Below are 15,575 nucleotides of genomic sequence, written 5' to 3'. Positions count from 1 at the left end.
AAAGAAAAAAAAAATCAACAACAAAAAAGAAAAAGCCGATTATGAATGTGCATCATGAGGAAAAATGAAAAATGTCATTTATCTGCAAGCCATTTGGTGCGACCTGTGCCTGGTTAACACAGTGTGAGGGGCAGGGGCAGGGCCAGCACCTCCTCCTCAGGCACCCACAGCAACCTGCACCTGGATGCAGGAGCTGCAGCAGGACCTGGCAGCTCAGAGATACCAACAGAGCAGGACAGTGACAAGGGTCTGTGCGAGGGGAGCATCGCTCAGGAGGCACCGCCAGCTGTCAGCAAACCAGCATCCACCTGCACTTCTGGGGAAGGCTGTGCCCTCACACACACATCCACCCTGGAATCCTGGGGAATACTCTGCAAACAGTTTGCTTTCTCTTTGCATTTACAGCACAGACCCCAGGGTTTATGTGCATGACCCAGTTCAAGAGCCACTGAGAGTTATTCTTCCACTTTTAACAAGCTTGAGACGAAGCATGGCCTTAAACACTGTGTTTGTATTGGAAGCAGAGCCCTTGGAGAATCCCCAAGTCACTGCTCTGCCCAAGGTAGCACAAGCCAAATCTAAATGACTCCTCACAGATTATTTTTCAGTCTATTTTCAACTGGCTTCTCAAAAGCCTGAGAACCCACCAGCTAATCTATCCTATACTTAACCTTGCATCTAAGAAGGTCCCCTAATGTTTAAACTAAATCCTTCCCTTTTTGCGAATTAACTCTGGAGCTCCTTCTGCTCTCCACAGTGGGCATAGAGATCATTCATCATCTCTCCTCTTGCTACAGACATTTGTATATGCAAAAGATTAATTTGCCCTCTGCTCTGTAAAAATGAGAAATCAGACACCAATTTTTATTTAATTCTTCCCTCACTCCGCCTGAAAGCTTCCTCCTTAGGTTATAATTTTATAACCTAACAATGCTTGTTTCTTTCAATTTTGGAATTCCTTCAACCAACTTACTTCTCACAGTCCTTTGGCTAAGCCCACAACAGTACAAATAGACCAGTTTCCTTCTGAAACCATCTTTTAATGCATATTTGCAACCAAGCCAGCTTGCTGTTGGCTTTTCCCTGTTGGCCCACGCTGAATTGGGTTCTGGTGGCTTTTGGGGTTTTTTTTTTTGCTGATGTTTTTGGTGGAGTTTTTTTGTGGGTTGGTTGAGATGGTTGGGAGGGTTTTTTTATTAGGGGTGGGGATATTTTGGCTGGGCTTCCTTGGTAAATTGTGATTGGTTTCTTTTATTTTTTTAAGCTCAGCTTCTTTGCAAAACCAGCCTTTTGCTCTCCACAGCTGGCTATTCCCAAACCCTTCTATGCATTTGCCCTCACTAAATTATATCCTGTTTGTTCCAGCCCAAGAGATCACTCTGAATATCCCAGTCTAACTTTTCAAAGCCTTGTCCAGCCTGGACTGCAAATCATCCATCAGCAAACAATTAGTCTCACCCATACCATTAAGGAAAAACAGAGCTGGGACAGACACTGCACACCTCAGCTGACAACCTCTGCTAGGCAAGATTGGTAAAGTGACACTTTCTATGCGCTGCTTTTTACCAAGTTCAGTCTTTACATTAAATAGGTTTTTTTTAGACTCAAGGCCCCTGCCTTATCTGCAAAGATAAGATGTGGCCTTATGAAAGGCCACACTAAACAAAGGATTATTACCTCCAAATCTTCTCCCTTGTTGACCAAAGCTCTTACATGATCATAGAAGAAAATTCTCAGAAATGAACCGTGCCCAACAATAATAATGTTGCCTTTCCCTTCCCTTGAACTGCAGATAAACTCAAAGTTCCTTGACTTATCTTTTCTCTTATTCTTTTAAAAGCTGCTGTCTTCGCCTTCCCCAGCACCCACCCTCCCCACATTCTCTAACACAAATATTAATGGTTGAAGGCTGCTTGTCAGTTCTCTAAGGGATCTATAGCGAATGACAGAGCATTCAGCTCATTTGAAAACAGCTCATTACAGGTGCTCTTTGATTTGTCCTTTCCCTCTTCTGCCTCACTCTTATATTCTTATCACACTGTCTCAGACATTAATAGTGACCAAAAGTCTGCAGTTACACTTGTGAAAGGAGATTTAAGGAAGGTGGAAAAGAATTAAAAGACAGCATCTAGCATTTCAGTTCCCTAGCTTAACAGGGTTTGCTTCTGGGATTTTCCTTAAATCTTGACAGTTACCTGAAAAGAATCCACATATATAGCTATTCTTTATGGTCTTCTATCAGACAGCTGGGAGTTAGCTCACAGTCACCCTCTCCCCACACTCCAGTGAGCATTTGGGGCAGCCCATCTCTTCCAGGAACTCAGGGGAGACTGCTAAAGTCAAAGACAAGCAACCTGCAGCTCCCCTCTTTGTGGCATTTACACCACTCTCTGACGTTTGCCAGGCAGATCTCTATTCCAGGCCACAGTGAACACTTCTGCCTCTAACAAATGCAGCCAACAGGAACAGGCTGCTTGTTCCTCCCTCGAGACCTAGTCCTTGGCAGATAGTGGTATTTCCTTGTTAATTGATTCAAATTTCTTTCAGTGTTTTCAGGAGCCCACCAGGACGATCTCTCTTGCTTTCTCCACTAAGAAAGGCCCTGAAAGGAACTGACTTTGCTTCTTTAGGATGCTTTCTGTTTAAAATGGCAGTGTCTAAAGACAGCTCATAGGAACCACTAATCCCTTTTGGTTTGAAAAATCTTAAAAACCTTTCAGCATGCCCAAAACCGGAGGATCTCACCAGCTGGCACCAATCACACTGGAGTCCCTTGATGGATGGCCATGCTTAGGAGAGGCTCCCTGTTGCCTTCACCAGAAAGACTCCTACAAGACTGAATAGATTTTTTATTAGTGAGATCCTGCACATTTTTCCATAAAATTCTCCTTGCACAGACCCATGTATTTTGCGTGAGGTCAATAAAACCGCACTCTCCCAAGTTTTTCTAAGGACCATGACAGTTTCACACATGATAATAAAGCCAAGAAAGAAGTGAAAGGCAGCAGCAGGAGTGAAAGGAGATAAAACAGCAGAGCAGATACAGATCTTGTGAATCTTCTCAGAAACAGTGTTTCAACAGCAAAAGCATTTCCACCACATGCTGAACACCACACCGTATGCATAACGTTCCCCCTTTGTGCGAGAGAGAAGCAGATGTTCAAATGCCTTCTGCAGTTTATTGTCTGGAAATGGTACGAGCCCATTTTTCTTTACAGCCCCATCAGTGTTCCTTAATAACATGGTGTGTGGAAACAATATTATTTCCCGTCTCCCTTCTCTGTTATTCGGTTGTGTCGCTGCCACGTGACAGCTCCTATCGCGCTCCTTTACTGCCATCGATTACCCATTATATCTGCAGCCACCGAATGTCTCTCCCTCCTCACACAGCACCTTCTGGGCTCTAATTTCTCAAAGACCACAGAACCTACCCAAACATCAGTTTCTGCTTCAGTTGTAGGTCCCCCTGTTTAGCTGGCACTTAACTGGAGGGAACAGTACAACACTGCACCTCCTTAGATCCTCTGCGGAGGACAAAGAGATTTGTTTCTCATTGTGCCTCATGCCTGCATCCTAGAACAGAAGCTCCCAGAGGGCTTATCTCTCCTTGTAAACCCAGTAGTAACAGCTTGTTGACATGGAATTCACAGTTACAGATATTACTAGATATCCAGACATACACTTTCTTTTCTAAAACTCTTACATGATCTAAGCCTGGAAGTTTTAAAAATAATAGCTATGTCAGTCAAAAGTACCATTTTTTATCAGACTGGTTGTACCAACAGAGGTCTGATATAGGTTTAGCTGGTGTAATTCTGCATGGGAAAAGAAAACACAGTCCTACTGGTGTCTGAAACATTCATTCACGATGCACATATACATGGATCAGCAGAGCTGAACTTCACAGGGTTTACCTGTTTACCTTTACCTATTTAGTACAAAAAAGTACATCATGAAGCCTGTAAAGGGCACTGTCCCAGGATACCTGTATTAGCAAAGCACTCCTAGGGTGGATGTTGCTACACCTGTAAATTTGGATTTTCTGCAAATACAGCCAGCTCGGGAGAGGTGAGAGCCAGGCACATTTTCAGACACAGTTTGCCAGTACAACAAGAACAGCACACAAAGTTTACAGGTTCACAGCTCTGCCACCCTGACTCGCACAGCTACGCCAACAGAAATCTAGCATTTCCAAAAGTGCTATCTGTAGTCTAGACTAATCCACGTGGTGTCTGGCACTCTAAAAGTTAAGTTGATAATAAGAGTGACTTTTTCTTAAAGACATTGTAAATACTGAGTTATAGCAAGACTATATTCCTTAATGAATTCCTATAGATAATTTATGCTCTTCTTCCTACGCTCAGCCACGCATTTTTATTTTCTCATACATCACACTGATGCTGGCAGTAAATCTCTACAATATCTAGTCCTCCCTCCATAATAGAAAAACTCATTAATATGCCCCAGCTGCTTTAGGACACTTTCACATGAATTTATGAATATTCAAATTCCATCTAGTACTCAGCTTCTTTGTGTCCAGCCACTGCTGTCTTCAAGAGAGGCTGCCAAAGATCTCGTCATACTTTCATTAGCTTTGAGCCCTCACATTATGAAATCAGCAATATGTTTAGTGTCAATAAAGCTCTGGGAACAGCCTCATTTTTCAAGAGCCAGTGGCAATTGGAGGCTTTCAGCATCTTGCCCGATCAACTTGCAAATGCTGTGTTGCAGCAAGTGAGGCCTTTTTTGCTCAGAGTGAGGCACCACTAAAACTGCTCAGAGCAGCTCCTGTCACCTCAGCACAGGACACCTGTCATTGCCATGCTGGGAGCAGATTTCCTGCAAAGTAGAACACACCTCCCAGGGAAAAAAAAACTTGGAGGTGTAGGTGATTTTCCAGCTTTGATGAAAACCGGCCTGCACACCAGATGAAGGAAAGGGAAGCTCTTGTTCGTGAGCACACCTCAACATTAAGGGACAATCAATGCATTATTCACACAGAATCAGCAAAGCTGGGGGTGGAAGGGACCTCTGGAGACTCATCTGCCCAACCCTCCTGTTAAAGCAGGTTCACTTAGAGCAGGTTGCACAGGTAGGTTTTGAATATCTCCACAGAAGGAGACTCCATAAGCTCTATGGGCAGCCTGTTCCAGTGCTCTGTGACCCTTAAAGTAAAAATTCTTTTCCTCATACTTAGATGGAACTTCCAGTTTCTGCCCATTGCTCCCTGTCCTGTCACAGGACACCACTGAAAATAGCCTGGTCCCATCCTCCTGACTTGACCAGGTAAATTTTAAAAGATCTGAAATCTAAACCAGAAACTATAAGCTTCATAAAAACAACTGGCATTCAGGTTTCATAAAAATGACAGGAAGTTCAGACAGCCTTGCAGGCATTCTCCTTCTCAAAATTGGAGAAACCAATACCACCAGGCAAGTGTTAGAGCCATACAGCAGTACAACAGGATCTGGGCAGCACCCCATGCTCCTGGCAGCTCCACTCCTCCCAGCACTCCCATCTACACAATCCAGGAGCAAAGCAGCACAGGTCCTAGAACTTCACACTGTTGAAGTCCAGCACACACCATGTTCAGGCAACTGTGCCTGGAAAGCTGGCAGACCCCAAGGGATTGGACCATTTCCAGGGGTACCATCGTTCACTCCACAGAAGTCCTCCCGTACCAAGAAGTTCCAAGCAGCAACAAGGAGAGGAGTCAGACACTTATCCCCAAGCAAACACTAAGGCAGATAGATAAACAGAGGAAATGGCTCCACTTGGAAAATGATTCAAAGCCACAGGCACATCTCCAGCTGCAAGCACTGTATCTGTTCCCTTCTAGGAAAGAGCACCATCCTCCTAAGCCAGGCTTTTATCCAGCCCAGGAAGACAACGACCTTTTAAGTGGTAAGTGCTGAGCATAATTCATTTTCATCCTTCACTTCCTTTGAAAAAAGCAATGGGACAAATTTAAAAATGAGTGAGCAGCTTGAAAATTGGTTTAAGCTTCTATAAACCCATCTATCATTCAAGGCACAAGATTTGTTTTAAACTAGTTCCACCAGATCAGTGAACATTAGATAAAGGAGGCGAGAAAGATTGCTGTCAGCACAATGAAAACCTGAAGTGCAAAGCTGAGATGGGAACTGGAATTTTAGAGTGAGGGACCGTCAGTTTAATGACAGAGAGCCGGGAAGACCTAGAGACAGACCAGTCTATGGGAGTAATTACATTCTGCTAATCTAAATTTCACCCTAAAATATAAGCATAATGTTGTTAACACCCTTCCTGCCCTAACCTGCTAATTTATTAGGTTCTGTTTTAAAGAGAGACCCCAGTTCTCTACTGCCTGGCTCCCAGGGCACATGTTCATACTTGCACTGCACAACTTATCACCAACCAGCACAAGTCCACCACACGGACAGAACAGCAAGATGAGCAGCAAGGCAGAAGCACAGACACAACTCAAACAGTCCATCGCCAGCCTCCAGGCTGTGCCCAGGATGTCGAAACTGCTGCCGCATTTTGTGCGGCTAATCCCTTCCTACCACCTGCAAAGGGCATTTCAGCACAACCAGAATATCAAGACTTACTCAGTTTTCAGAACAACAGCCCATCCCTCCCAGCCCAACACCAACAAGCAGAGAGTTTTCCCACCCCTGTGCATGCAGCTCTGGCCTGCAGCCAAGCAGCTCCCACGCAGCTGCTGAGCAAGAACAGCCCTTCCACTTGTTGGTCTCGATGGTCCATTTGCCACCTGGCAGCAAGCTGGGACACTCCTCACAAAGGCAGCAACAGAGGCAGCTTTGGCCCTGCCAGAGAAGCTGTGGCACAGAAGAGACAGCCCTCCCATGCCATGGTGCTGCAGGTGCTTAAATGCCAGGTGATCCGGGACAAGGGACTAGATCAATTCCAGTGACACTTACCCACTTAGAGGTCTGGTTTTTCTGATCTCGAAGAACTGTGTTCCTGTGTGATTGTATCTGCATTTTGTCTGTTACGGGAAAGTAACTTGAACAGTCAAGCAATAAAATAACACTGCTCAAAAGGTGAATTTCAGTTCTGAGCTCCTGTTGAAACACAAAACGGGCAGTAAAAGCCATTGACTCCCAGATATGAAACACCTGGCATGTGAAATAAAGGAAAACCTTTCACTTGTCTTTTTATATGACCTATTAACAGCATTAGATGCAGAGTCAGGTATTAAGGTTGACCATCTAAAATGACGCTCAAATTTGGCATTTGAAGGTTACAAATTCTCTTTTCCCACTAGGTCCCACTCACTACTAGGTTGCAAGTTTGAAAAGTCTCCCATTTGAGCAAGAGAAAGCTTTCATAGCCTACCCTAACCAATCAATATAATCCATGGTCTGAAAAAACTTATTCCCTTTAGAAGTTTTTTAACCTCATCAGCCACATGGCTCACCTATGACCTGTCAACCAAAACCACTGCAGGTATATCCATTCACACTTAAAAATATATAAACCATTCTCTAAAAAAAGCAACCAGCTATGTGCAAGTCAAAGTCATTTGCTAACACTAATAGTAGAAAACTTCATCACAAATGATGCCAGCAGCCAGTCAAACAAATCTCAGCACCACCTGCCTAGAGGCACAGGCTGCCACGTGGCAGCATCACCAAAAGCAGCCTCTTCCCTGCTCCTTGAGCATTGCTGTTCGAGGAACAATGCAGTAAATCAGACCAGGAAAACAATCTGTTCAGTAAAAACAAAACCAGAACAAAAAATCCAATAAAGTTTTGTAAAAAAAAAAAATTAAAAGATCGCACTGCCCTTACTTTTGCTAGGTTAGTTTTCCAGTTGAATCTCTTTCCTAGCCAACTACCCAAATTCTATTCCCATCAGAATGTTCATGCCAGTAAAATTAATGATACCAAGGCAGATACCAGGGCACAAGCAGGTGACCCCATGGAAACAAAGAGCTGCTTGCAACATTTTGCAAATCTTTGCAAGTCATAAATAGCACAGCTGCCGGATGTATAACCATAGGCTAAATACAAACTCCAGCTCTCACCAAGATGCTCTGAACTGACTTCAATTAGAGTTCAGAGTTCTCCACAAACAAGGCATTACTTCCCTCCTGCCTTCAAAACCTAATTCATGAGGCCCTTTCAGGGTACTCTGCACAAAGCACACATCCTCTTTCAGCCCTCAAAGGAAGCCCAGACACTGCTCCCCAGCCCACTTTGAAGCATTTCTGAATACAGATCCAAACCTTGTGCCTCAGGCCTGCTCCTGCTACGTAGGATTGCAAATATATGCAGGGTTTCAAAACCACTATGGAGTGAGGTGGGGGATAATGTAATTTTTGGAGCTCTGTATGACATGGTATCCTCTCTGGCACAATCCCAGCAAGTAACAAGCCTCTTGTCCTGGCCAAGTGGCTGCCATAAAGAAGAGAAATGCCGCGTTCCCCTGCAGAGCAGGCAGGCCCCAGCCTCCCTCCCCACGGCAGCTGCTGCCGCTCCAGGCCCGGCTGCCGCCTTGATCCCAACCACGACTCCCCACCAAGCTAACCAGACTGCTATTTTTGGATGTTCTTCCAGCTGCCACCCATATCCTTTCTTAATCCTTAACAGGACTTTACACTCATTCCTCATCCCCACAGTTCCCCCACACGTACACAAAAAGGCAGAGTCTGGTGAAAAAAGGGAAACAGAAGAGCAGCATCTGGGCCAACAACCTTCTCTGAAATTATCTGTCAGCTATGGAAAGTCAGGAGAGGCTAGACAGATGTGTACATTCCTGATGAAACCCAGAAGCAAGGTGGGACATCTGGAAAGGAGATTGATTCCTTTGGTCGGTTCCTGCGCCGCAGGCAGGCCTGGCCACCTTGGGGTCAGGACAGCTGCTTGTGCCCCCCACCCCAGTGACAAGCAATCCCTGCAGGCTGAGCACACAGACAATCCTCAGGGAACCCACAGGGGCTGCAAAGGCAGGGGGAGAAAGGGTTTGCCACAACACTGGCTCTCTCTTAGTTGCTTTATGACGAGATGCCGTATCGCTTCTCTAGGCATCATGCTCTGATCATCATATCCTCATAAATCAACTTCAAAATAAGCACTTCAATTCCCACTAACGTCACTTCAGTTAAATTTTTCAGTATAATTTAAAGTTAATTACATCTCCCAGAGGATTGCTGTGACAAGCTCAGTGCTGCTGGTAATATCACAAATCCCTGGAGGCATCCTTTTACCCCCAAATGATCCCAAGCCCTTGCAACAAGCTAAAGCTTCCGTAAAGCTCTGTTAATTCACACCAGGCACAAATCAGCCTTCTTTCCAGAGACCACACGCTCGAGAAGGATACTGCAGCATCTTCATGTAGGTCTGTATTGCCTGGAGCCACTCTGGGATTGACATGGAGAGCTTGTAGTTTGGCACTGGCGGCACTGAGGGCTGGACACAAGAAGAAAGATAAAGAGGTTAGACAGCCACGGCTCCCTGCAGAGCAGATAAGTGATTTACTGAGCAGCAGCATTTGCCTAGTGCAACACAACGTGGCAGCACAGATGGCTTAAACCTCACGTGAACTCAAGCATCAGGCAAAGTCATCCTGCTGACTACAGGGGCTGCCCCAGCAGCAGAGCCAGCCCCATCCCTGCACAGAGAGGCCGTGGCAGGCTGATCATCAGAGCTGCCAGCATCCCTCAAACACCACCCTGTGCAGGCAGGCTGTCCAGCACAGAAAGCCTGTGCCTCCCATTTCCCCCTCCTCCAGCACAGGGCAGTTTGGATGAGCAGAGTCCCAGTACTGACTCTGCTGCAATCCCTCCCCCAGGAAGCCTTTTCAAGTCTAATTTTTGGCCTCCTTTACCACAAAAGAAAGATAAAAGGAGACAAGGATCCCGGGCTGCATAATTTCCCATCTGCTGTGTGTCTGCAGCACGCTTGCTGGGAGGGAGAGCACAGTACCTAGAAGACCACCTGGGACCCAAACATTTAATGACATTAAGACACTTAAAGATATAGACTGGCAACATAATGGGATTTTTCCAAAATCTCATAAGACATCTGCTTGTGCCTAAGCATTTTAAGAAGGCAGGCCCTCAATCCATGTTTAATCCCCACAGCTATTTGGCTTCTGAGCCTGCAGTGATGCAGGAAAGGGGCACAGCCTTGTCCCAAGTCCACTTATTTCAGGGGTGAGACTGCAAAATATGGGGTCAACAGATATTAAAGTGGGCAGCATGGCCAAAAATGAGCTAGCACAATTCTCACAAACACAGTGTAGGAAGCAGTTTATATGAATATTAATGCAGATTCAAATTCAGGAGCCAGCAATTTGGGCAGCTGTGACGAGGTACAAAGAAAAGCGTCTGTGGGCCCACATTGTCTTAACCATAGTTTAAAGCTCATAAAGTGACATATCACTGTCCTTAGTACACTTCAAGTCAGCAATTACTGATAAGAACTGCAAGTTCAGGTGGTATGGGGTCATCTCTGCCACAAAGACTTTCCTCTCCAGTTCCCACCCCCGTTAAGATTGTGTGCTTGCTTTCAGAGAATGAGTACCAGCAATCCCAAGGTGACAAAAACCAGCATTTACTACACACAGCGAGTTACTACGGTCAAACAGTAAATACACCTTGGAGAAGGGAGAGAAAAACACCCAGACAGACACTCCAACACTACTGGCACACAGAAACATACTGTAAGTGGCAAGCAGATGGCAAGGCTTCCAGCTCACCCCCACCATCCCAGTGCTAACACAGGCACACATGGGTTTTCTCTGCTCACCAGTGGGAGTTATGAGCAAGACTCATTAGCGCTTCTTAATCATGATCTTCATGCCTAAGCTCTTCATTAGAGGCATTTTTTTGGTTCCACAGGTTCCTTTCTCACACAGCCCCTTTGGGCTGGATGAATTACTCACCTGTCCCTTCCAGCACAAAGGCAGACTCAACACACCAGATAAGGCTCAAGTTTCAGAAGCAGCATGGAACTGACAAAGGGAGTTATGGCAGGGCTGTCACACCTTCCCAGGGTGGCCATTTCTGCTCCAATATACTCAGTCCTTCACTTCAAAGATACAGAAGCTCCAGATGCATGCACTGCACTTCCACAACACACTGAGGCAATGGGAGCCCCAGCCAGTGAGGGGCCTGGCTGCTGCAGAGGTGAGGATTTCATCCTTTTCCCAGCCTTCCCCCTGCCGTGGGACTCAGGACAGCATCCCATACAGACAGCACCAGTGTGAACAGACACAGCCCTTCCTGAAAAATCCACAGTGGCCACCCTCACCAGAGAGGACAGGTTCAGACCTCCAAGTGAGGTGCTCCCCATCTCCAAGGTAGGCAACCACATTATCCAAGGAGGATGATAGTGTCAGATACCGGAGCATAGCTTAGAAAAGAGAATCGGGGTTTTCCCACTGGCTAAAACATATTCCAGTTACCTCAGCAGGCCTGCTAAGCCAGGAGGTCCAAGCCCCCCCAGATCTCAGGCAAGAAAGGAGGAGCATCCATAAGCCTGAGCCCACGCAGGGCAGCACTGCTCTCCTCTCTCTGGTGCAGGGCAGGCGATACACACATCAAGCTGCCAGCCAGGCCAGGCAGTGGGGAGCCACATGCCACTCCCACTCCTTTCCAACATTTTTCCCTCCCTGATTCCTGCCCCAGCTGCAGGAGGACTGATCCTGGGCATCCACCCAGCATGGAGAAAAAGCCAGGGCTGCACGATACAGCAAGTGAAGGAAAGCACTGCTTCGTTGTGATTGAGGATGCAGCCCTCAGGGTCCTGGTATGCATCCACAGCAGCAAGGAGCAGGCAAGGGTTTGTAGCAGGAGGTCATGGATGGCAAGAGGAAATGCAGACACAGCACTACAGACCATGAATTTGTAAATCAAGTGAAATTCATAGACGAGTCAGATGAAAAGCCTTGACCTTGTATCAGTCTTTCCAAGGAATAGCAGTTCCAGACAGTGGAGCTGCTGCAGTTCAAGACCACGTGGCAGAGCTGGAGACTCATCCCATGGCTGGAAATGCTATAGTCTCACTTCACCACAGACATCCTGTGTGAAACTCATTTTGCCTGATTCCACTGTCTCACTCAATGACCAGAAAGTCATTTTCTACTAGCTCCCCCTGCAAGCACACTGTTGTGCTCAGCACAGATGAAGATGACAGACAAGAGTCCTCAAAGTTGCTGAGAGGTTTAATTTATTAGGATCTCCAAGTATCTCCAAGATCACAGAAGAGGTAAAGGATTGCACAGCCCTTCCAAACTGTGAGCCTGCATTATTCCCAGAACTCAAGCCAACAGCCAGAGGTGGGTTCCCCACAAGTTCCAAAACTGCCTTGCAGACAAGCCAGCTTTTTGTAAGGACTCTGCCTCCCAAGAGAGACGCAGCCCTGCACCTCTGCAGTTTGCATTTGTTCCAGTAAGGACAACCTCACTGACACAATCAGAAGCTACTTACCACCCTGCGTGTATGATTGCTGAGACTAATGCCAAGATGATTAGAGCAATCAAGTGGAGCTTCTTGGAGAGGGGATCAAAACTCTCTCCCATCACTAGGGATTAAGAGCAGATCAGATGCAGAAATGGAGCAGTTGCACACGCCACTCACTCAGCCTGAACCAACTATCAATGCAAGCAGATTACAAATCATCTCACAGGCACGAGTGTCCGTCATCACTCCCAAACAGCAGTACCTGGTCTTTTACAGGGTGACACATGCCCAGCAGCACAGGCCAATTAAGAAAATTTGTACCATGAGTCTCCATTCACATTCCTACTCCGACCCAGAAATTACCATCACAACCTTGGTAATCCACTACCACTTTGTGGCAAAAAAAAACCCTGCTCCTAACTTTCATTTGCTCACCTGAGCTGTGTGGGCCCTAATAAGGACCACATAGTCCTCAAACTACTCTCTGACCCCAGAGGACCCACACTTAGCCAGCAGGAACTACTTACTCACAGGTCCTCCTGCCCCTGAAGAAATTAATCACTGTAAAAGGGATTCTGCTTCTGCACAGTGCTGGAGGAATACAACTGCTACAGCACTGGGCACTGATCATCAATATCAAATTACTTGGCCAGGCAGATTTCAAAACATTTTTTATTCTGCCCAGTTTACACACATGCTACAGAGACAACCCAGAGCTGTGACACTGAGGAAGAAGCCATGGGCAATGCTCTCTGGGACACTCCCACAGGAACCCAGTGCGCAGGCCAGCAGACTGGAGCCACTGGCATGTCTCTCACCAGATGCTTTGTCAGTCACCACGGGTGTCACCAGTAGAAGTTACATGCTCTGGAATAAAGGATGAAAGAAAAGTCTAGTGTGTGCTTTGCCATCGCTTCACACCAAATGGGCTTGCAGGCCATCTAAACAGGCATAAGCTGGTCAGGCTGCTGAAACAAGAAGTTCTGCCCAATCCCTGCCCCTTCATTTCCACTTCAAGTGCTTGTGTAAGTACAAGATGAACCACACCGAGGAACCACAAATTCAGCATAACCTGATTCTTCTTTAGCTGGATCCCTCATCCAAACAAAGGCTGGTTCCAGCACAAGGAGAGCAGTGTGGAGAGAGATCATCCCTTTTGCACCTGCACTGGACTAAACATTGCAGAAGAGAGATGAAAGGCCTTTTCAGCCTGTATCTTATTTGACAAGCACCTTCTCAATACAGCCCTACGCAATAAGCTTTCAACTTCCCTGTGCACAGAATTTCCTTTCTACTCCAAGAAAAGAACAGGCATATGGTTCATGTCAGTACCACTGACAGCTTGGACCATGACAACAGCAGCCCAGCCATCTCACCCCAGCACGCAGAGGGGTGTGAATCGACCCAGACTTCAGCGGTCAGCTCACATTAATGCCGCTTGATGCGAGGAGTGAATCGAGCTCGAAGTCTGCCAAAGCAGAGAGTGTTAAAGACATTGTGATCAGTTATGCAAGCACAGTGTCCAGAAGCCTTGGAACAACAGCAGACATCAACATTTTATTTGCTGGCTGGAGGAAAAGGATTTGGGTGAGGCAGAGCTGTTTGGGGCTTGTACTGAGAAACGTACCAGACAAAAGCATTTGGAGTCTTTCCACATACTGGAAATTAAATGTTTGTGTTTTAGATCCCTTGTTATATTTGAGGAACAGCGCTATGTTTAAGGAAATGCCTGTGTTCCAAAAGGAAAATAAAAACCTGCTTTAAACTGCACAAAGTGCTTCTTCACTCAGTCCCTGAAGATTTCTTTTAACTCTTGTTTTCTGTTTTTTTTCTCCCCAAGCTAAAAGGAATAGTAGAACATTAAAAATAGTTCTTGTTCCCCAGCACACCAACTGCAGCCCTTAAGCACCCCGCGGCCCCCGTGCCCCGCTCTGGGCGCTTTCGGACAGCAGATGTCCCATCCTCGTCCCCGCTGCCCCGAGAGCATCCTCCGGGCTGCGCAGTCACACCCTCCCAGCCGGCCCCGGAGCCGCCCCGGCCGCTCCAGCCGCACAGGACGCGGCAGCCGCCGACCTCGGGCTCGCTGTCACCCGCTCCTCCCGCTCGAGGGGACACACGGGGGCTTCGCCTTACCCGAGCCAGGCGGGTGGCGCTCCGGATGGCCGCCGCCACGGCACCGCCGTCGGGGTGCACCCGCTCCACGTGCCCCCACATCCGCTCCCAGGTCTGCCCGTCCATGGGGAAGCCGCTCTTGTTCACCAGGAAGAGCGAGCCGCCGTCCCGCTGCTGCTCCTGCTCCTCCTCCTCCGAGCCCCCGCCGCTCCCGCCGCCGCCGCCGCCCGCCGCCCGCGGCTGGGCGCTCCGGGACCGGCCCCCTTCCTTGCCGGCCGCCGCACGCCGGCTGCTCCCGCGGCCGCCGCCGCCGCCCGCCGCGCCCGTCATGGCCCCGCGGCCATGCCCGAGCCCGGGACCGCTGCCGGGATGTGCCCCGCGGCCTCGCCGCCGCCCGGCCGCTCTTTATGTATATCTGTGTGTGCGTGCCTGTGACAGGCGTGCGGAGGAGGACCCTCGCTAGCGGCGCTGACCCGCCCGCTCCGGGCGCCCCGTCCCGACCCCGGTACCGGCCGCGGCCGCGCTGGGGGCGCGCCCCGCGCCGCGCGCCATGCCGCGCGTTACCGCGCGACCGGCCGCCCGCCCGCCCGCGGAGCGCCCCCATTGGCCGCCGCAACAAAGAGGGGCGGGGCCAGCGGGGCGGGGCGGGCCGCCAGTGGCGGAGACGCCGCAGGGTGGCGCCCCCTGCCGGACAGCCCCAGACACCAGAAGCGGGCGGCGCAGTCCGAGCGCCTTCACCCGCAGCCGAACCGAGCCGAGCCGAGCCGAGCCGAACGGAGCCGAGCCGAGCCGAGCCGAGCCGAGCCGAGGCCATCCCCTCAGGCCGAACCCACCCCAGCCGGAGCCCAGCCGTGCGTCCCTGTCCCCACTGCGTGATGGACGCCAGAGGATGAAACTGGTCATCGGAGAGAGCCGGGCTGTTCCGTTCTGCTCCGTTCCCCTGTTGAGCGCTCAGCGTTACGGTGGTGGCAGTGAAATCCCGGCCTGAAGGCAAAGCGCTGCCCAGAGAGGCACCGGGCGCTTGTGAGGGATGGGCAGAGGAGCGCCCCAG

At 48.5% G+C, this 15,575-nt stretch overlaps 1 protein-coding gene across 1 annotated transcript in view; it reads right to left on the bottom strand.

Moving 5' to 3' along the window:
- The window catches only part of VASH2 (vasohibin 2), a 34,470-nt gene extending 19,421 nt beyond the window's left edge, over positions 1 to 15,049 (bottom strand). Inside the window, exons 1-3 of the mRNA XM_086878645.1 lie at positions 14,546 to 15,049; positions 9,328 to 9,416; positions 6,924 to 6,980 (exon numbers count right to left, since the gene is read on the bottom strand). Of these exons, the coding sequence (XP_086734771.1) occupies positions 6,924 to 6,980; positions 9,328 to 9,416; positions 14,546 to 14,854 (455 nt within the window). The 5' untranslated portion in view covers positions 14,855 to 15,049. The remainder of the gene's footprint in view (positions 1 to 6,923; positions 6,981 to 9,327; positions 9,417 to 14,545) is intronic.
- Positions 15,050 to 15,575: the final 526 nt, after the last annotated feature.

This window comes from Cyanistes caeruleus, chromosome 2, assembly GCF_971803275.1.
Source record: "Cyanistes caeruleus chromosome 2, bCyaCae1.hap1.1, whole genome shotgun sequence".
Lineage (NCBI taxonomy): Eukaryota > Metazoa > Chordata > Aves > Passeriformes > Paridae > Cyanistes > Cyanistes caeruleus.
Note: the sequence above shows the minus strand (reverse complement) of the source record. Positions and strands in the feature narration are given on the sequence as shown.